This window comes from Oreochromis niloticus, linkage group LG20 (genome assembly GCF_001858045.2).
Source record: "Oreochromis niloticus isolate F11D_XX linkage group LG20, O_niloticus_UMD_NMBU, whole genome shotgun sequence".
Taxonomy (NCBI): domain Eukaryota; kingdom Metazoa; phylum Chordata; class Actinopteri; order Cichliformes; family Cichlidae; genus Oreochromis; species Oreochromis niloticus.
Genome location: NC_031984.2, coordinates 18,313,147 through 18,336,054, shown reverse-complemented (window position 1 = coordinate 18,336,054; position 22,908 = coordinate 18,313,147). Strand labels below are relative to the sequence as shown.

Below are 22,908 nucleotides of genomic sequence, written 5' to 3'. Positions count from 1 at the left end.
AACAGCAGCCTCTGCTGAACGCCGACAGTAGCGCACTCGGAGCAGCCAGACAATGTGCTCCCAGTCCATTCACAATTTCCTCACATGTCTCTTCTTCGGCCTCTCTTGACAGACAGTTTTGCAGCTATCCGTGTCGAGCCTGTGCTGTTTTGTAGGACTGTTGTAATTAACAACCTCCTTGGTGGGATTTGTTTTTGTGTCATTGTTCTGGTCACTGGGGGAGCTTGCAGATTAGTATTAGTGGGTGTGTTTGGGCTTGTATTTTTTTATGCAGCGAAGCACGGTGCCCAAACATCCTTCTTACAGACCGAAGACAACCCATTAAGATGAAAATCTTCAATATTGCTTCCAAGCAATCTGGGAGGTTACTGTGGAAACAAGAGTGCCATGGTAACGGTGACTGGGGGGGTTACCGAGGAAACGACCGTCGCCATGGAGACTGCATCACAGTGGGCTATATTCGAGGCATCCGAAAAGAGACACGCTCCATCTTTGATCACTGTTTGTGTGCGCAAAAAAAAGCTCGGTGTTTCTTCGCTGCACGTGTGTCTTGCATCGATAATGAGAATTGGAGTCGGCTGGCCCCTTTGTTTATATGTCGCCGTTTATCAGTTAAAATAGCCTACCAGGAGAATGCATACAAAGAAATTGTTGGGAATTCTTATATATGTTTTAAAGAGAATAGCATTTGGACTAGACTTTAACGCACAATAAAGGCATAGCACAAAACGGTCTAATTGAGATATTATATGCTGAACTGTGTTTTTCAGACGTCACATGTGTTTAAACACGCACACACAAACATATTTAAATGATTCTGGATATTATACATAGCCGATGATTGACGGATCACGACCCATAACGCATGTTAATACAATGTGAGTGCCCTTCAAGTATTATACATTTGTGCACATCTGTCACAGTTATAAAGCTTCTATATCTACCTGCTGTGAAAAATATACTCACTATTGCCCGAGTCACAACAGGTCAACCCCCCCTCACTCAGAGAAGAATGGTAGGCCTAATACTTTATAAGGAGCTCTTCATCTTCTTACAAGCGCGAATGGAACCACACAGAATTATGAATTCATACCACTGAAATGAAAAATCCCGATTCTTTGAATGGACAGCAAAGCAGCATCTCTGAACAGACAGGTTTTGTTCTTTCGCTTCTTTTTTCTGTTTTTTTTTTCTTTCTTTCTTTCTGATCTACCGCTGCTTCCACACGCTGGTGCGCAACGGCAGAACCAGCTGTGTGTCGATTCGTCACCACTTCCTGTGTTCAGGGTTATGGCTCTAAAATAATGGCTACACGTCGGTGAAAATCTTTTTGTTTATATTCACACAATTCTGCGAGTTGTTCTGAGCGGTAGTGGGGAAGTTGGGCTGCTGTTTGAACGTGCTGTTTATCCCGTGCTCTTCTATCACCATGTACTCGCTCTTGCTGAGTGAAGAAGAAGAGCGAGTCTTCCTCAGCTCCTCGGTGTCTGCTAAAGGCTGACAGCTGCCCACGTGCAAGTACTGTGCCTGCTCCTCGCCTTCCGTTTCTCTGTGGTAGAAATAATTAAAATTGGAGACGATGACAGGTACAGGCAGGGCAATAGTCAGCACGCCAGCAATTGCGCACAAAGACCCCACAATCTTTCCCCCAATTGTCACAGGGTGCATGTCCCCGTAGCCCACTGTGGTCATGGTGACAACAGCCCACCAGAATGCGTCCGGGATGCTGTTGAAACCCGATTCCGGGTCGTCTGCCTCAGCAAAGTAGACAGCACTGGAGAAGAGGATGACACCGATGAATAAGAAGAAGATGAGCAGGCCCAGCTCACGCATACTGGCCTTTAGAGTCTGTCCTAAAATCTGAAGCCCCTTGGAGTGACGCGACAGTTTGAAAATACGAAACACCCGAACAAGCCTAATTACGCGCAGAATGGCTAATGACATGGCCTGCTGTCCGTTCCCTTGTCTTTCTGCCAGCTCTGTGCCCAGTGTGATGAAATAGGGAACAATGGCCACAATGTCTATAATGTTCATAATATTTTTGGAGAACGTGGCCTTACTCGGGCATGCAAAGAAGCGCACTAGCAGCTCGAAGGAGAACCAGATTATACACAACGTCTCCACAACAAAGAACGGGTCCGAGAATGGGCTGATGAAATAGGTTAGTGTGCCATTTATCACAGGCGCAATGGTGATTGGATCCCTGTTCTCGTCCCTGAACTCCGGCAATGTCTCTAAGCAGAAAATGACAATGGAGATGAGAATGACCAAGACTGAAACTATTGCGATTCCCCGGGCGGGACCAGAGCTCTCTGGGTACTCAAAAAGCAGCCACACCTGTCTTTGAAATTCATTCTCAGGCAACGGTCGCTCCTCCTCCTTTATGAAACCCTCATCCTCCCTGAACTTCTCCATAGCCTCCTCGCCCAGCTCGTAGAAGCGTATCTCCTCAGAAAAAATGTCAATGGGCACATTCACAGGTCTTCTTATGCGCCCGCCAGACTGGTAGTAATAGAGGATGGCATCAAAGCTGGGTCTGTTCCGATCGAAAAAGTATTCATTCCTGAGGGGATCAAAGTACCTCATCCTCTTCTTGGGGTCACCCAGCAGCGTCTCTGGAAATTGCGAGAGAGTCTTTAGCTGGGTTTCAAATCGTAACCCTGAGATGTTGATGACCACCCTCTCGCAGCATTCGTGATCCGGTTCATAACGATCCAGAGAGTGGTGGCCCGGGAGAGCCGCTGACTCTTCGAGCATGTTGTCACAAGCCACAACCGTCATCACGTCGGCTTCTGTCTCGGTGTATCCGTGGTTCACCAGGTTGTCGCCCCGGGTTTTGGTTGCGCTTGGCGGGGGTGATTGAAGGAGGCTGAGGTGGTCGTCCATGCGCGGTTGAAGACGCATACAGGGGCGGCCGCCTCGCCCCCTCCGCGGACCCCGGTCAACCACTGCCGTCGCCACCACAGCCTTGTCTCCTCTGTCTCTCTCACTTTTTTCTCTCGCTTCACTTTCACTCCCCACTGTTGCTCTTCCCGCCCACGAGGAAAGATCTGGGTTTATAAACAGCCCTTCCACCCGCCCACGACGCGCCAGCGCTGGGTACCTTCGCCCTCCTCCTCCAATCGTTGGACGCTCCAATATACAGAAAAAGCAACAGACGGGCGTCATTCAGCACATCGTTTGGGCGTGCCCACCTTCTTCTACCCCTCTCCCCGTCTTCTAGACACGCGCGCTGACACACACAGACTCTCAGACACACACTTGGCGAGTACAAACAGTCTCCTTTTAAACAAGGTCATTGCCCACAGATGGGATATTTTCAAATAGGCTGCTCATGAATATATCACAGCTTCATTTCCACTCGAAAGTATCATAAAAGATGCACCAGCACCAGAAATAAATTAGCGTGTGTCCTGGTAAAGTATTGCACCTAATTCTGTAGGCGACAATTTTATTTAAATTAGGCTCAAGGAAAATGGTTAACGATTGATATCCCGTCTGAAATCTGAAAGATAATTAATGCCGGGTCCCCAAGTCCCAATACGTGTTAAAGTGATCATCAGCGAGCACGGGGATGAGAAAGAGAGGAGGGAGTTCAGTCAGGTCGATGTGTGATGAATACATAACAGCAGCAGCATAAAATTAAAGTAAATGTTTGGCGAAAAGCTTAAAAAGACGCAAGTGCCAAAGAAATAATTATTAATAAGACATTAAGAGACACTCAGGTCCTAGCCCTCGTACCTCAGCTCATATTGTACAAGGTCAGGTGACCTTAATAATGATGAATGTCAAAAGGGCAGGTACAGTACACAGCACTGTCCTGGGATAGGTTTGATTATATATTGTCACGCAGGAGGAAGAAGAGCAATCCCTGTCTTTGTCATATGAAATGGGATTTTTCTTTTTTTCACTGCTCTCACTAATGTAGCAATAAAATTGGCCACATATGGGATACTTCTAGTAAGGGGATGTGTGTGACTGACAAGCAAGCTCATATGTTTTCATTATCCAGTATGGCAGGAAAAAGGCAAGGAAATCGGAATTATAGCATTTTTTATGACTTCAGACAGTGTTGTATAATTTCAGTGTACAGTGAAATTAGATTTAGGGAGTTTCCAGATGTTGCTTGAATGGTTGCTGTCCGAGGTACTGAAAGGTGGGGGGAATGACAGAACTAATATTAATATGTTTTCAAACTGTTTATTTATATTATTGTGTTTGTTTTTAACACAAGTATGTCTGATGCACAACTTTAAACACAAGTTTAAAACCACTCTTTGGTTGAGTCAGCACTTGCTACAATAATTTTGCTAAAACTAGATCAAACGAAAGATAGAAGTCTGGGATAGCATCAAACAGCCCTTTGACATAGCCACTAAAACTGATCATGAATTACTCAAAAGAGTCAGTGCAGCTTCTATTATCTATTTTTTTCATGTTGTCATTTTGAACTGTGTTGGGATAAACATTTGCTTTGGCTTTATTTGTTAATGTTTAACATGTATACTTTAAAGGAGTACCGCCTACTATTGAGGGAGGCAAGTGTGTCGATCTTCAGCTGCAAATGTAGCCTAAGAGGAAGGGGAAAGGGGTTAACATGCAAAGTCACTGTTATAAGTACCTTTATTAAATGCTAATCTAAGCTGACAAATGAATTAAATAAACAACAAAGGTTTCATCACAGTTTGGGCCACAGTATGGCATTCACCTCAAATAAAGTGATTACACCCTAAATACCTTACAGACAATTTCACTACAAAAGCTGTGAAAATATAATTTAGAGGATACATACAGCGATTAGGCTCAACCATGCAATACACAACTTAAACAATATGTAACTATCAATTTTATTCTACACATGGTCTCAATAAGTCTCAAAGGTAAATAAACCAACATTTACTTCATTTACTTCATGCTTCTTATGACGTACAGGAAACATTCAATCCCTGGTTATCAGCTATTCTGCTGTATCGACTTACTTAACCCAGATATTTGTTCTTTGGCATTCCTAAAACACACACACACGCACACCCACACACGCACACCCACACCCACACACGCACACACACACATTCATATCTTAGTGAGGACATCTAATTGACATATTGCTTTCACTAGCCACTTACCCTAACTCTAACCATCAAAAATAAATACCTAACCCTAACTCTCAGCCTAAACCTAACCATAAGCTAATGGTAACCCTGACACCAAAGCCACATTTTGAGCCTCAAAAATGCCTTCGAAATTGAGGGTACAGGCATTTTGTCCCCATAAGTGACTGTTGGTCTCCATAAGCATAGTGGCATGCCAAATATTGGTCCTCATAAAAATGTCTAAACATGTACACACACACACACACACACACACACACACACACACACACACACACACAGAGTAATATTTACCCCATTTTGAGCCTCAAAAATGCCTTTAAATGCCTTCAAAAATGTGAGGACCGGGTTGTGTGTCCTCACAAGTGACTGCTGGTTCTCACAAGTATAGTAGAATGCAGATTTCGGTCCTCACAAAGATAGCTAGACAGGAACAGACACACACACACACACACACACACAGTAATATTTAGTGAAGAATATTAAGAAACTGTACATTTTCCAAGCACTTTCACAGCAGGGCAAAGTGATGATGCAATCGTTATCATTTTCATCTCATGGCTTGGGTGTTTCTCTTTTTGCCTTGCATACTTTCCCTCTGCCTCTCCCTCTACTCCTGCTTCCTTTCACATTCCATACCTTGGCTCTCATTCAGTGGGATAGATATGAGAGTTTCCAAAGCTTGCCTGAGCTAAATAAACTGAAAAAGCTTCAAAAACACATTTTGCCCTTCATTATTTGGAGATTTGTCAAGCTGCTTTTTGTTGTCCATTTTTAAATAAGGGTAATGAAGATGGATGTCCACTTAGGCTACACGTGGCCGGCTTATATATTTATAGCTGTTACCAAATATTTGCTTGACCATCTATAAGGTGCAGGTACAGCAGAGAAAGGCTTGGGATTGGAGAGGATTTCACTTTGTCATTGAAAAGATCAAAGACTGTGAAAAGGTTACAAGAAATGAGGACAGTCCCTGAAGGGGAGGACATTGTGCTGTTTCACACTTCTACAAAGAGCTGCTCCGGATTTGGGGATAAATGTAGAAATAAGAGAACACTTGTGTAAACACCACTGTGCACGTGTGCGCCTGTATACTTGTGTACGTGCGTCTTTGTTATGTGGGTGTGGGTGGGTGTTGGTGGATGTCAGCTGAAAATAAATTTAGATGAATGCATGAAAGAATGAAAGCTGTCTGCTTTAGTAAACTGCATCTGAGAACAGAAGAAACACCAAACACAAACAGTGTCATTAAGATTTTAGGAGCTCTCTTTTAACACCTTGGGAATGCTAAAGCTCTCTTTTGTGCCCTCACTCACTGAACATCTTAGCCTCAGACAGCATTTCAACAAGTGGAAGGAAGAAAGAAACCAAAGGGAGGAAAGAGACCTTGGGCTAATTGTAAGCTATGTAACTGTGAGGGATGGTAGTGCTTGGTTCTCATGAACACCTGCTTCCTCCAGATTAAATTAAATGAGCATTAGATATGTGGACTAATCTGAAATTCCCCTATCAACAATCTGCAGCAATACCCACACACTATTTGCACTGAACTTTTGTGGAATCATAGAGTATTTTTGCATCCATTTACATAACACTTATTTGAAACAGACCTACCTTAAATATAATGACTAATCATATAGTAAAATGTCAACCAATGGTGTCTTTTTTTATTACCACTCTGAGGCCCTAAGTGGATTTCAAAGAAATATACTGTTAAACTTGCAGAGACTAACCTTTCCATAGAAGAAGTGAGTAACCAGGGAGAGAGACAGAGAGCGCAGCAGTAAAACCTGATGCCCATAAGATCCCCTCCCTTCTCGTGGAGGCAGAAACCTTCAGCTTTCAGGCTCCGCTTCTGTGGAACCTACCCTCAATTTGGATTGGGGAGACAGACACCTGCTCTAATTTTAAGATTAAGTTTAAACTTTCCTTTTTGAGAAAGCAAAGGGACCCTGAATCCTCCCTTTGTTACTTTTCAATAGGCTTAGGCTGCCTGGGGATTCCCACGACGCCGAGTGCTTTTTATTCAATTACTTTGTGCTCATACACGACTCTGCATTTAATCATTAGGTATCATTCATCTCTGGCTCTCATCCACAGTCATGGGGATGGCTGTCCCTCACTGGCCCTAGCTCAGCTGGAGGTTTCTTCCTGTTAAAAGAGAGGGGTTTTTTTTTCATCTGATTGTTGGTGATTTCTCTTTATTATAGTAAAGTCTTTACCTTACACTGTAAGGCTCCTTGAGGTGACTGTATTTGTGAGTTGTGATTATATAAATAAAACTGAATAAATTATAGACAAATACATTAGAAGTGGGAATTACTGTAACAGACATTTTGCTTAGTGTAGATATTTAATTAATTATTAATAAATATTTAAAGATAATAATTTAAGGAAAAATATATATTGCAGATTAAGCTACCTAACAGCTGATAGCTCCTTGAGTCAGGTGACATTTGCTTATTTTTATGCAATTATAGTCTAATTAATACATTATAATAAACCATAATGTATTTCTGACTGAGGCCATTGCTTCACTATAAATACAATGATGTCTGTTTTGTTTATTATATTTTTAAAGGTAAAAGTAACCTTTTTAATAGAAGAATGTTTCAACATGGTAGTATAGATTCATGTAGTAAAGGATCTGACTGCTGAACAGAAGTTGTTGTTTTTATTTTTTTTTATTATCATTTTTCTAGAAGCCCAACTCTGTGGTTATACAAATAAATTGACTGATTTAATATAAGCAGTACAGACGGGGGGAATTTCTGCAAATGTTAAATGTTACATTTGGTAAATGTTATATTTGACACATCTGTGTATGCATGACAATAACTGAAATGTGTTTAATGAGCGTAATGCAAATCTATTAGATAGGGTGTAGACTCTGTCTTCTTATTGAGGCCACATTGAAGCTATCTTGTATTAAAAAGGCCAGTCAGTCCACAGAGAAAAAGCTCAGGGACCGCCAAAGGGCTTTCTAATGTGGTTTCCACTCCCCATGTTAAATATAGGACCACCCCAACTCCCTTATCAACCTACGAAATTAGGCTACCTTGCGAATTGCACTTGAATTCTTCGAACTGGACTGAAAGGCGAGGAAACAAGAGCAAAGAGCAAGAGAGAGAGAACTGGGTCGGTTTGCATGAAGAACAGGTCTGCTGGTTGAGATCGTGGAAATCTGGTTACATTTGAGTAATTGCACTATTTGATTCTTCTACAAGGGATGCATAGCAGCCACCTTTCATGTAGCTCCTGGGAAAATAGTGAATTTAATATTTTACTTAAAATTAAATAAAAAACTATAACACATCTCATATCTGGCAAGCCATCCCAGTGTCCACAGGCCAAGATTTTCATCTCTGATCTCATAATCATGATCTCATCTTGTGGTTTCTCTCCAATAGTATCCTCAGGAAATGTTTATATTTGCCTGATTACCACCAATAACACTAGTGCCATTGTTGCTGCAGTGTTATCTCCCTGGAACTGTAGAAAAAGTTTGGTTTTTTTTAGATATAAATCTCAGGAGAGGCCTTAGTTAGTCAAGCTATGCAGGATTTATGTAAAAATTATAAGTTTTATGACCTTTACTATTTTTCTCTTGTAATAATTTTTCAGATTATTACATTTTTAAATCAGCCATGAATATCCTAATTAGAGCAACCATTGTCTTGAGCCCGAGTGTTTTTAACTCTTTGAATCTACTAGTAATCTATATTATAAATGAGAAACAGATTCTGTGGACTCCACTTTTACAAGCAGTGCCTTCCTGTTACTCACCCAATGACATGTCCACCACAATCCCACATCCTTTTCCTATACACATGCACATAAACTGTAAAAACACTTAGGGGCACTATAAAATAGATGTTTACTAATGAAGAAGAGGCCCATATGGAAAAAGAACTTTTATGTGTGCACTAATTAATCAACTGTTCATATTTGCATAACGACAGATATCGGGGCTGAAGTGCAGCTGCACATGACAAAGACCGAGAGGAGGTAGACAGGAGGAGAAACAACGAGGCCAGGGCCATCTGTAGAACAAAGGCTGACTGGAAAGTAGCCACATCAGGTCCTGCTGTAACCCCAGCAACGGAGAGAGGGATGCGGGGGGAAAGGGTAGGTACAGAGGGAGGAACACAGCTGAATCTCGGCTGGCTGTGACACTTTGTGTTTTTTAAACCTGATGATTGCCTTCTCCCAGCATGCAGAAACAAAGAGATAAACAAACACGGGCATTCGGATAAAGGATGGATGTGGACTACCATACATGACTGCACAAATTTTTGGGCAAAGGAAAACACACACGTTTAACACACTTTGGTTCTGTCCCAAAACGGACTTTCCTGCTAAATGCATCTGCTTTTTTTGAGAGTTCCAACATGACTGGAACATCATAAATATGAAGATGTAGCGGCAGGCGATATGTATGCATAATAGATGCAGTCCTACCAGAGCATATCAGCTGTACCACTAAGAGAGAAGGGGTTCCCTGCTTCACACGTCAACCATCAGTCCCATTTTGACACAAAATGAGGACAGAAAATGAAAAAAAAACTTGTAGGAAAAAGTACAGCAAGACTAAAGTTGACTAAACTGAGGGCTCTGGTGTGTTACCCATTTAAAGCTCAAGAGATCACACAGGGCTTTGATGAATTAAAAAAACCTTATAATTATCTATTAATTAGTGTTTGTCTTTTTGTAGTACCCTATTCAAGCGATGCTTAGGAAACATATTTTTGTTAGCCTGGCTTTTAAGAATAAATAAACAGTTGATCTATAATTGTAACACGTGCCATTTATTTCATATATTAATCCATGAAACGTAACCGGGACACATATTCTGTTCTGCCAGTCAGCTGTGGTAGCAAAGACCGTGTTGACAGGAGTCCTAGGATTATCAAGACAAAAGTGTAAGAAATGTAAGAGCCCTACCTCACTCCCACCCTCCTCCTTATCCACATGTTGACACTTCTTACATTAAACTTTTCACATCATCTTCTCTCCGTCCGTGTCGCATGCCTGTCTCCTTTCAGATGTAATCTGCTATCATCTCCTCCACTTTCAGCGTCATTATTTTCTCCACTACAGTACAGATGTGGCACATTATTGCATTCTGTTTCATTTCATGTCATACAATATTTTATTACATCTTTTGTGTTTACCAAGCCAGTTATCTGTACTATTTGAATTTACTGGTTCTCGTTTTTTATACATTCTTTTATATTTTATCCATCCATCCATCCATCCATCTTCATCCGCTTTATCCGAGGCCGGGTCGCGGGGGCAGCAGCCTAAGCAGAGAAGCCCAGACCTCCATCTCCCCAGCCACCTCCTCCAGCTTATCCGGGGGAACACCAAGGCGTTCCCAGGCCAGCCGAGAGATATAATCTCTCCAGCATGTCCTGGGTCTGCCCCGGGGCCTCCTCCCGGTGGGACATGCCCGGAACACCTCACCCAGGAGGCGCCCAGGAGGCATCCTTGTCAGATGCCCGAACCACCTCAACTGGCTCCTTTCGATGTGGAGGAGCAGCGGCTCTACTCTGAGCCCCTCCCGGATGGACGAACTTCTCACCCTATCTCTAAGGGAGAGGCCAGCCACCCTTCGGAGGAAGCTCATTTCTGCCGCTTGTATCCGCGATCTCGTTCTTTCGGTCACTACCCACAGCTCATGGCCATAGGTGAGGGTAGGGACGTAGATCGACCGGTAAATTGAGAGCTTCGCTTTTACACTCAGCTCCCTCTTCACCACGACGGACCGGTGCAGCGTCCGCGTCACTGCAGCCGCAGCACCAATCCGTCTGTCGATCTCCGGCTCCCTTCTCCCATCACTCGCGAACAAGACCCCGAGATACTTGAACTCCTCCACTTGGGGCAGGAACTCATCCCCGACCCAGAGTGGGCACTCCACCCTTTTCCGGCTGAGAACCATGGCCTCAGATTTGGAGGTGCTGATCCTCATTCCCGCTGCTTCACACTCGGCTGCGAACCGTTCCAGTGCGAGCTGGAGGCCTTCACCTGATGAAGCCAACAGAACCACATCATCCGCAAAAAGCAGAGATGAGATTCTGAGGCCACCGAAGCGAAAGCCCTCCGCCACTTGGCTGCGCCTAGAAATCCTGTCCATAAAAATTATGAACAGAACCGGTGACAAAGGGCAGCCCTGGCGGAGCCCATCACCCACCGGGAACGAGTCCGACTTATTGCCGGCAATGCGAACCAAACTCTTGCAACGGTTGTATAGGGATCGAATGGCCCATAGCAATGGGCTAGACACCCCATACTCCCGCAACACCTCCCACAGGACACCCCGAGGGACACGGTCGAATGCCTTCTCCAAGTCCACAAAACACATGTAGACTGGTTGGGCAAACTCCCATGCACCCTCAAGTATCCTTGAGAGGATAAAGAGCTGGTCCAGTGTTCCGCGACCAGGACGAAAACCGCATTGTTCCTCCTGTATCCGAGGTTCGACTAACGGACGAACTCTCCTTTCCAGCACCCTGGCATAGACTTTCCCAGGGAGGCTGAGGAGTGTGATCCCCCTGTAGTTGGAACACACCCTCCGGTCTCCCTTCTTAAAGATGGGGACCACCACCCCGGTCTGCCAATCCAGGGGTACTGCCCCTGATCTCCACGCAACATTGTAGAGGCGTGTCAACCAGGACAGCCCTACAACGTCCAGAGCCTTCAGGAACTCGGGGCGGACCTCATCAACACCAGGGGCTCTGCCACCAAGGAGTTGTTTAACTGCCTCAGTGACCTCGCCCCCGGAAATTGGCGGGTCATTCCCCTCATCCCCAGACTCTGCTTCCTCCTCGGAAGACGTGTCAGTGGGATTAAGGAGGTCCTCGAAGTATTCCTTCCACCGCCTGACAATTTTCTCAGTCGATGTCAGCAGCGCTCCGCCAGCACTATACACAGTGCAGGTAGAGCACCGCTTTCCCCTCCTGAGACGTCTGACGGTTTGCCAGAATCTCTTCGAGGCAGTCCAAAAGTCTTTTTCCATGGCCTCTCCGAACTCCTCCCACACCCGAGTTTTTGCTTCAGCCACTGCCCGAGCCGCATTCCGCTTGGCCTGTCGATACCTGTCGGCTGCCTCCGGAGTCCCACAGGCTAACCAAGCCCGATAGGACTCCTTCTTCAGCCTGGTGGCTCCCTTCACCTCTGGTGTCCACCATTTGGTTCGGGGATTACCACCACGGCAGGCACCAACCACCTTGCGGCCGCAGCTCAATGCAGCAGCTTCGGCGATGGAGACGCTGAACATGGTCCATTCGGACTCAATGTCCCCAGTCTCCCTCGGAATGCTGTTGAAGCTCTGCCGGAGGTGTGCGTTGAAGATCTCGCGGACTGGGGCCTCTGCTAGACGTTCCCAGCACACCCTCACTACGCGTTTAGGTGCACCGGGTCTGTCCAGCGTCCTCCCCCGCCACCTGATCCAACTCACCACCAGGTGGTGATCAGTTGACAGCTCAGCCCCTCTCTTTACCCGAGTGTCCAGAACATATGGTCGCAGGTCTGGTGATACGATTACAAAATCGATCATCGACCTGCGGCCTAGAGCGTCCTGGTGCCACGTGCACTTATGGACACTCTTATGTTCGAACAAGGTGTTCGTTATGGCCAAACTGCACAGAAGTCCAATAACAAAACACCGCTCGGATTCAGATCAGGGAGGCCGTTCCTCCCAATCACGCCCCTCCAGGTCTCGCTGTTGTTACCCACGTGAGCATTGAAGTCTCCCAGCAGGACAACAGAGTCTCCGGATGGGGCACCTTCCAGCACCCCCCCCCAGGGACTCTAAGAAGGCTGGGTACTCTGAACTGCCACTCGGCGCATAAGCGCAGATGACAGTCAGGACCCGTTCCCCGACCCTAAGGCGCAGGGAACAAACCCTCTCATCCACCGGGAAAAACCCCAACGTACCAGCAGCAAGCCGAGGGGATATTAGAATACCCACTCCAGCCCGCCGCCTCTCACCAGGGGCAATTCCAGACTGAGACAGAGTACAGCCCCTCTCCAGGAGACTGGTTCCAGAGCCCAAGCCATGCGTAGAGGTGAGCCCGACTATATCTAGCCGGTACCTCTCAACCTCACGCACTAACTCAGGCTCCTTCCCCACCAGAGAGGTGACATTCCATGTCCCTATTGCCAGTCTTGGCAGCCGGGGATCAGTCCGCCAGGGCCTCCGCTCCTGGCCGCCGCCCAGCACACAATGCACCCGACCCCTATGGCGCCTCCTGCGGGTGGTGGGCCTGCGGGAGGATGGGCCCATGTCTCCTCTTTGGGCTGTGCCCAGCCGGGCCCCATGGACTAAGGCCCGGCCACCAGACGCTCACCCTCATGCACTCTCCATGGGCCTGGCTCCAGGGCGGGGCCCCGGTAACCCTATCCCGGGCAGGGTAAACTGTTCCCTCGATATTCTCTTCAAAAGGGTCTTCTGAATCGCTCTTTTATATGTTATATTTTAGATATATACTTGTGGCCACTTGTGTTTACACTTTATCTCTGTTTAACATATTCCTCTTTGTGCTGAGGTCTGGCTCTTTCTTTCCACTGCTCAGGAAAGCCACAGTGTCCCTAGTCGGTCCAGATGGTGTCTGGTACATACAGTGAAATATGCTTGTGCATCCAGAGAAACCTGCTGTCTTCCACTTTACAGAGTAAATGCCCTCTGTCAGCCACCACATGAAATATTTTTTAGACAAATTAATAAAGCATTGCCTGAAAATATTTTGGTTATCAACAGTGGATTTTGTCTTTGCGAGGAAAGTAGAGTGCATTTACAATGTACAGTCATTTATTTATGTGTTTAAACAGAAAAATGCACATGTTTATTAAAAAACGTGAGTAAAACTGGGACGTTTACTCAATAAGAAAAATCTAGGGTTAGCACTATGAAGAGCAATATCACATCAAAAGATAGTGAAGGATGGAGCCGTCATACAAGCCTATTAATATTTTTTGCAATAAAACTACTTGATTTATTAAATTTTTGTTGTTGTTTTGGAGGTACTGCTACTTAACTGAATTGTCACATTCAGTGAAGTAGCAGTAACTACATTAACACATGGACGTATGTCTGTGAAGGTTCTCAGTCATCCAGGTCATCGTAGTCAAAGGAGTTTGCAAAGAAAAGCGTCTGGACTTCTTTGAGTTGCTTGAAGACGTTTCACCTCTCATCCGAGAAGCTTCTTCAGTTCTAAGGTCAAATGGCCGAGAGTCCCAGATTTAAACCCAGTGGGAGTATCCCCCCAAAGAGGGACAAAGGACCCCCTGGTGATCCTCTAATCACATGCGACAAGGTGTGAAAGCGGGTGTGGTACCTAATCAGCCAGGGTTTCGGGTGAGCTCATTGTGAAACCTGGCCCCACCCTATCATGTGATTTCCTGAGGTCAGATGGCCCAGGATGTGAGTGGGCGTTAAGGCGTCTGGGGAGGGAACTCAAAACTGGATTATAGATGGCAGACAGTTGGTGTCGTAAACCACCGCCTCTGTTCAAAGATGGTCGCTCACAGTGGACATAGATGGCCTCTTTCACTCCTCTTTCAAACCATCTGTCCTCTCTGTCCAATATGTGAACATTGGCATCCTCGAAAGAGTGACCTTTATCCTTAAGATGCAGATGGACTGCTGAGTCTTGTCCTGTGGAGGTGGCTCTAACACATGGACCAATCAGACATTAATGGTAAATTAAAATGATAAATGGGGACTGTAACAAAGCCGTATTTCTCTGAACAAACCATGCAGACCATCTGATGGAGGGCTCTGCTAACCTCCAAGACCCCACACAGTCTCCATCAATATCTAATGGAAGAATTTGTCCTTCTGTCAGAATATATTGATTCTTCTTTAGCTGCTTCCCACTGATCTGTATTCCAGTGCTATTTCTGAGAAGAATCGTGCATAAAACTGTGCTGTGTTATTTTGATGAATAGATTACTCTGTCCTTCATCAGGTCTACTTCTTTCAGATTCGCTAATTTGGAACAACCCCCGGTAGAATGAACTGGTTCTGTGTGTGCTCTTAAACAAGTAAATTGTTAGTAGATAACTTGCAGAACTGTCCACTCCCATCAGTCTATTTTTTATTGTGGTCTTAGAATAGTTTCCCCATCTATCCATTTTCTACTTCCTATCAAGGGAGCAGCAGTCTAAGCAGGAAAGACTAGACTTCCTTCATTAACTATCAACCACCTCATCCAGGAGCAGACCGAGTTGTTCGCTCCCCAGCGAGTCCTGGGTCTGCCCAGGGGCTTCCTCCCACTAGGACATGCCCAAAATACCTCACCTAGGAGGCATCCTAGTCAGATGCCTGAACCACCTCAGCTGGCCACTTAAGGCCAATTAAGCACTGCTGTTGACCTGCAAAAAACTCAAAATGCATTGTAAACATGGCAATCTTAAACATGTATAATGTTTAATGTAATTATCATTATCATTGAATTTAAAATCTGATAACACTGACAAAAATGGTACTGGTTCTGTATATATGTGGACCCAGACCAACATTTATTTCTTTTTTTAAAAACAGACATAGGCAATAGAGGAAATTACTACAATTCATTGTATTTTGATTGATAGCGTACAAGTACGTCTGTACCAACTTTCTTAATAATTCAGTGTGGAACAAATTATTTGTGTTTAATTTTTTTTTTAATCAATGAAAGGGGGGCTTAATAAAAGGACAGCTGTAATATAAATGCACAATGGAGAACTGGGCCACCCGTCAGGCTATTTCAATATTTCTATTCTGTGGCTTTCTCCTATTATGTTTTACAGGTGGATGAAAAGGTTTCAGGAAGGTGCTGAGCCTCAGGATGTGTGTGTGTGCGTGCGTGCACGTGTGTGTATGTGTGTGTGTGTGTGTGTGTAGTTCAGCAGTGGTACCATGGGAGGTCCAGTACTTTTTCCTTAACTCCACAAAAGTACAAAGTCATTATGTAACAAAACTCACCTCCACCCCCCAGTACACGCGCACACACACACAGACACGCACGCACGCACGCATAGGGAGGTTGTCCTTTATTAAGACATTTTCTCAAGTCCGAGAGTCTGAAATTCTGAGTCTAAAACACAACTTTGTGACAGGAAAATACAGAAAGTTTTGAACATGGCAAAACTCATCTGAGCTCTAACAAGAGCGTGCTGCAGCGACTGTAGAAGACATCTTGCTACACCTGGATTGAAACACAACAGTCTCACAAATGTTAGCTGTTTATTATCCTTATTTTTCTTTGTCAGAGATTGTTTGCAAACATCTCAGCAAGAGGAGATGCCAGCATGCTTACATAGATTCAAACCAGTGACCTGCAGGTCAGAAGGTGACCTCCTGTTTTCTCTTCACTCAAGTGCACCATCACCCAAACAACATGGGGGAATAGGCCCCAAGCCTCTGCAGGGTTACTTTACTTCTCTTTGGTTATCTCAACCTGGGTTACCAAGATATATTTTCTTTACTAAACAATGAAACAGACCCCAAAAAGCTATATTTCTGGTAGTGTCCATTTGTCAATGACAGCTCTTTTTGCTAGGCAATGGGAGCAGCATTTGGTGATGCAGCACTTAACAGTACTGTTTTATTAAGGCATGGCATGCAGTCACATGGCTGACTCACTACCCTTATGGGCAATTTGGTGCAATTTGGCGTGTAAGGCAGAGTTAGGAGAGGTGTGTTCACATGTTGGTGCAATACTCTACGCCCTTCTGGCGTCTGTAAATAAATCTGAATTGCTGCAATCAATAGCACAGCAACTATCTGGCATTACTGGATGTTTAGCAGGTACTTCAACAGGAGAAAAGGGGAAAACAGGAGGCAGGAAGTGTGACTGAAAATCTAAGGAAGGAATTTTTAGAAGCTCAGAAAACACTGGAAGAGGAAAAAAGTAAAATGCAGGAAGCAAAGAAGGAAGTGAAAAGTAAAGAACGAATCTGTAAATGTGAAGAAGGAATTACTCCAAGTCCATGAGGCACTGGAAAAGGAGAAGAGGGAAAAATCTGAGGCAAAAAATGAAACTGAAAATGTGAAGAAGGAGTTGCTGAAAGTCCAGAAAGCACTTGAAGAGGAGAAAGTGACGGAATTACACAGAAATGACAGACGCTGAATTGACAAAGAAAGATTGTAAAAATGCACTCAAGTAGCTGAAAAAGCAAGAAAAGAACCTCTCTACAATTACTCTTCCACTATTAACCCACTCCTCCCTCCTTACATCTTCCATTCTCTGCACCCCCACTCATTAACCCAAACTTTCCTTACAGTATGCAATTTTTTTTTTAAGTAAGTCTACCAATTTTGAGTGATGCAGCAATTGCTGTGTAGGCTTCCTGTCACACATGGACTGAAACACATTAGTGTCAAAAATTTTAGCTTAGGTATTTGTTTCTTCTTCTTCTTTCATGTTGGTCTGTTTGCAAACATCTCAGAAGGATGACATCCCACCATCTGAACAGAGACTCAATACAAGAAGCTACAAGTCACTAGTTGGCTACTCTAACCTCCAGTTTTCTCCTCTTTTCATCGTCCCGTCTCCTCTCTCTTCCCACTCCCTTTCAACCAAACCTCATTGATATTACAGAGCTGGGAAACAACCAAGTGCACAGAACCACCAAACAAGCACTCCTTTAGAAAAGAAAGGGAAAAAAAGGCCTGATGAAGAAAGCAAAGAGAATATGGCTGCTGAGCCCAGGACACAAGCTGAGTCAAAGGGAATTCAAGGTGAAAAGGGTTTATTGCATATAAATACAAAAAGAAATTGTTGTAAATTGCTATTCTTGTAACCAAGAAGCAGGAAACATCTTCAGGATGCCTTTGCTGTAACGTATGAAAAGCTTGGACTACTTCTGCTCGGCTCTTCACATGTTCCCAAAAGACAGTTCATATCTCACTTGCTTTAGCTTCTTGCCACTGAGGTTCAGAATGGATTTCAAGATCCTCCTCTTTGTCTACAAAGCTCTTCATGGTTTGGCTCCATCTTACATCGCTATTCAGCTTCCAGGTCCCTCAGCTCGCCTGAGCTGATGCTTCTGAGTGTCCTTTGCTGTACATTTAAAGTCAGAGGAGGACCAGCGTTCTCTGTGGTTGTCCCAAAACTGTAAAAAAATCATTCCCCTCACAGTCAAATCTGCTCCCTCCACTGAGTCTTTTAAAACTTGATGTAAAGCTTATTTTTACTTACGGGCTTTTGAGTCTGTCTGATTGCTCATTGTGCCTCATGTGCCTTTTTTGGCTATGATTGTGTATGTTCACCACCATTAATTTAATATTTATTACTTTCTTATTTCTGTTTTTTCATTCCCTTTTTTTGTTTTCTTTAGGTTAGTATTTTTTCTGTTCTACCCTTATTACTTTATTTGACAATGCAGTGATATTAAAACAGTTTGAAATTGCTGCAGTACCAAATACATAAATCTATTTAATATATATCCATTACCTATGTTGTGGTTATCCTGTAGAGGGATGCTGTGGAGCATACCTCATCTCGTGAATGACTTGGTATGGCTAAGAAGAAGTGCATCTTCTTCTCTGGGTCTGAGGAGGAAAAGAAGGAGGTCAACACAGACATCAAGATCGCCAAGCTTAGCGACAAAAACAAAGTGAAGGAAAAATTCACCCAGAGGAACCTTGATTCATATATGTTCATATGTTCAATTATATAGTCATAATTTCTAAAATGAATTTGTTATTGTGTGCAAACAGAACCATTTGTTTTTTCTTAAGAAAACTAGTATGTTAAAAAAATTCTATGTTGAGAAAAAGCACCTCTGACATGATATGAGAAAAGTGAGGCTTATTTACAGCAAGACATACAGCCCTGCCCGTTGCAAAATCTGTTATAAAAAGTCATATTAAAACTGTAATGTAATTTTGAAAAGACGTAAATGATTTTGAGGAGAACATTTTTTATTTAGCAAAAATATTAATAACAATTTGCAGACACAAATAGTGCAGTCTCTTCGGATGTCCCCGTTTCTGTTCTAGACAGTATTCAGGGCCCCTTGTTAGTCACGCAAAGTTGGGGGTCCCCTGTCTTTAGAAGTGCATGCTCCCATGTTCTAACCGCTGCTGGTGAAGATAATACATGGCTGCTTTAAACCTCTGAAACTCTCTACATTTACCTCCAAAGATGTAGATGTTGATTAATCACACCTCAATGCACCCTGTCACTTTTGTACACCATGACATATTTTTGCACACATATTTATATGTATATTTATATTTATACCTATAGCTATATATTTGCCTGTTTGTCTTAAGATTTATCTATCAATATCTCTGTTTCTACACTATGTTTGTTGTATATTTGCTGCTATGACAACTCAATTTCCCTCTGGGATTAATAAAGTTTCTCTGATTCTGATTTAGGTTCACAGTTTAAAATCTGAATCTTATAGATCAGTTTGTCACAAGACCACTTTCCCTGTGTACTTGTGTACATGCGCATGACATTTAAGAATGAGAGAAATGTGATGCTGGAAAAGGGCAACATGTCCTTTCCCCCAAAACACACACACACACACACACACACACACACACACACACACACACACACACACACACACAAGCACATTGGAGCTTCTTGGCCTCCTTGTAACTCCTCTCTTAAGCAGTATATCCTTGTCAAGTCGACCAGTATGTCTTTGCCAATGGCAATGGTATGAATAAGAACTTACTTCAGTTGCTTCATGTTGTCACATGGTTCACTTCTGAATACTACTTTTATATTAATATTTGTTCATGTATTTATATTGTAAACTTCCATTCCTGAATTATCAGGCAAACTGAAATGCATGCAAGCAAGTGTGTACAGAGTACAGGTCATGTAAGTTATTCACAAAGTGAGAATCATTTGGTCCAATTTCTTGTTGTTTTAGCTGTGCACCAAACATAATAATTTATAAAATATATGATATATAATAGAAAAACAATATTGGTCACCCATTTTCAGGGTCCCATGTATAATTGGCCAAACTGTTAAATTAAATACTAATATTGATATGATGATGATGCCTCATGCTGAGTATAATACAGTTCTCTTCAGCTGCTGTTTTTCTTTTGTTTAGTCTTCAGCTAGTTAAATGCAGCTTAGTTGTACTGAGAACAGGTAGCACAATCAGCCATTGCAGAATATTCAGCCTACTGACCTGTAAAAGCTCCTGGGCTGCTTTTGCATGATCCGGGTCCATCTTCACTATGACGTTTCATCCACTCAGCTTAACTGGATTATGCTGAATCTTTACCTCAGTGTTTTTCCAGCTGTATCTGTTACACCATGAATAAAAACTAAGGACACACTGCTTCTTGCTTGTTTAAAAATGGTTTGCAGAGTATTGTGGAGGTGAGAGTGGATGTTCTAAATGGTCAAAAATGTATAATTTTAAGAAAAAAAAAGATAATTTTGAATGTGGTGACAGTAACATATGTCAGAGAAGTTGAGACAGGGCCATGTTACCTGCCGTGTAGCATCCTCTCTTCTTTTAACAACAGTCCATAAACGTCTGTAAACTGAGGAGACCAGCTGCTGGACTTAATGTTCCCTCTCCCTTTTTAGGCCTGGAATTCATTTTTTTCCAAAAAAAGAATTCCACATTTAGATTCATCTGACTGAAGTTTTCCACTTTGCCTCAGTCCATTTTAAACGAGCTTTGACCCTAGAAGATGGCAGCATTTACAAATCATGTTCACATATGGCCTCTTCTATGCATGATAGAGCTGTAACCTGCATTTGTGGATGGCACAGTGACCTTTGTTCACAGACAGTATTTTTGGAGGTGATCCTGAACCCATGCAGTTACTTTAATGAGAGATTCATGCTTGGGTTTAATACAGTGTCACCTGAGTGCCTGAAAATTACAGGTAACAAATATTGATTTTCAGCCCTTCTCCTGATTCCCATAATGGTTTGGTGATATTATGTAATGTAGATGATGCGATATTCATCAAGTTTTTGCAACTTTGCATTTATAAAATCCATTTTGAAACTTTCCACAATTGGTAGAAGCAGTTCTGTTACAGATTGGGGAACCTCTGGTCATCTTAATGTATTTATTGTATATTGCCAAACTTACAAGTCCATTCTTTTGGAGGGGTTTTAAGAATATACAGACCTGTTAATTTTGTTTATATTCCCACTATCCTGTAATGTGTTTATATTTGCAGCCTAAAGTCTGGCTTGCTTGCATTAACATCTACTTAGACTACATGTTGTAAGTTCAGGGAAACAGCTTCCAAATGTAAATGCAAAACTTGGAATCAGCTCAAGAACATTTACCTCCTCTAACACTCACTGCTTTGGAGAGAGTGTGTTCATACATTTTCCAAGAAGACCATAGTTTGACAGGCTTTGGATGTTAGCGTGCTGTGCCTGGAGCACATGACCATAAAAAGCAACTTGTGACAAAATGACAGAAGCAAAAACAAAAACATTGGAAACCTAGCAGTCAGAGCAGTGTTATGTTCATAGGGATTACTTTAGCATAAATATACCTCAATATTAGAAACCATATTCAACATTCAATAAACATCCAACTTTATAACGTTGTAAAGGGTTTCCTCCTACTAGGAAAGGTAAAGGTAAAGATCCTATAATATTTAGGAGAACCCCCTTAAAATCAAATGCCTTATATTAGCAAGCACTTTGGAATGGTCAGAAGTAAAATTCCCTTTTAACAAGAACAAACCTCTGCCAGAATCATGTTCAAGGAGGAACACTCATCTGCCACAGCTGGTTGCAGGTGAGGGAGAAAAGAAAAGAAAAGAAAAGAAAAGAAAAGAAAAGAAAAGAAAAGAAAAGACAGGCAGACCGGATGAAAACAGAGTAAAGGAGAGAGAAGACAAAAATTTAATGACATGCTGCAGTGATATATAAACACATGGAGAGTATCAGGAGGAGAAGCCGAGCTAAGTGCATCACATGAAGTCTTGCAGGAGTGTGAGCTTATAGCAGCACAATTAAGAGATGCTTCAGGGTCACCTGATCCAGCCCTAACTATAAGCTTTATCAAGAAGGAAAGTTCTGAGTCTAATCTTAAAAATAGAGAGGGTGTCTGTCTCCTGCATCCAAACTTAGAATTAGTTCCACAGGAGAGGGGCCTGATAGCTGATAGTCTCGATTTCTACTTTTAGAAACTCTAGGAACCATAACTAAACCTGCAGTCTGAGAGAAATGTGCTCTGTTAGGATTATATGGTATTATGGCATAAAATACAATGTGATGAAGATATGATTATTCAAGAGGAGAAGAGGAGGACTTTCAGTTAAATTCTTGATTTAACAGGGAACCAATAAAGAGAAGCCAATAAAAGAGAAATATGATTTATCAGAACTTTTAGAATAACCTGATGAATTACAATAGTTTACTAATTAATTCATAAAGTTTTTCAGCATTACTTTGAGACAGGATGTTTTCAATTTTAGATATATACCTAGATAAATGAAATAAGTTCTAAATATTTGTTTAATGTGTTCATTGCAGGACTCACCTAGGTCAAAATGATACAAAGATTTCTCACAGTGTTTCTGAAAGCAAAGGTAAGTGCTTTGTTGGACACCCTCTTCCTAAGACTTTTATTTTAGTAGTTTTGTTTGTATTTAGACAAAGAAAACTACAGGACATCCAAACCCTTGTAGCCTAAAGACCGTTCTGCAATTTAATTAAAAGTGATTTCTGTGATCTGGCCTCATGGATAGATATTGCTAGGTGTCTACATAGCTATGAAAAACCATGCAGTGTTTTCTAATCATACTGTAAATTGTATTGGTTCCAGCAGAAAACTCAGTGGAACCTCA

At 42.8% G+C, this 22,908-nt stretch overlaps 1 protein-coding gene across 1 annotated transcript; it reads right to left on the bottom strand.

The window, feature by feature from the left end:
- Window positions 1-550: 550 nt before the first annotated feature.
- Window positions 551-3,198, bottom strand: LOC100695751 (potassium voltage-gated channel subfamily A member 3). The gene has a single exon (XM_025901484.1). It carries the CDS (start codon window positions 3,166-3,168, stop codon window positions 1,309-1,311), a length of 1,860 nt encoding a protein of 619 aa, XP_025757269.1. The 5' UTR covers window positions 3,169-3,198; the 3' UTR covers window positions 551-1,308.
- Window positions 3,199-22,908: the final 19,710 nt, after the last annotated feature.

What these genes read in the sequence shown, in the direction of transcription:
- LOC100695751 (XM_025901484.1), bottom strand. Translation starts at nt 3,168, where the DNA reads ATGACGCCCGTCTGTTGCTTTTTCTGTATATTGGAGCGTCCAACGATT.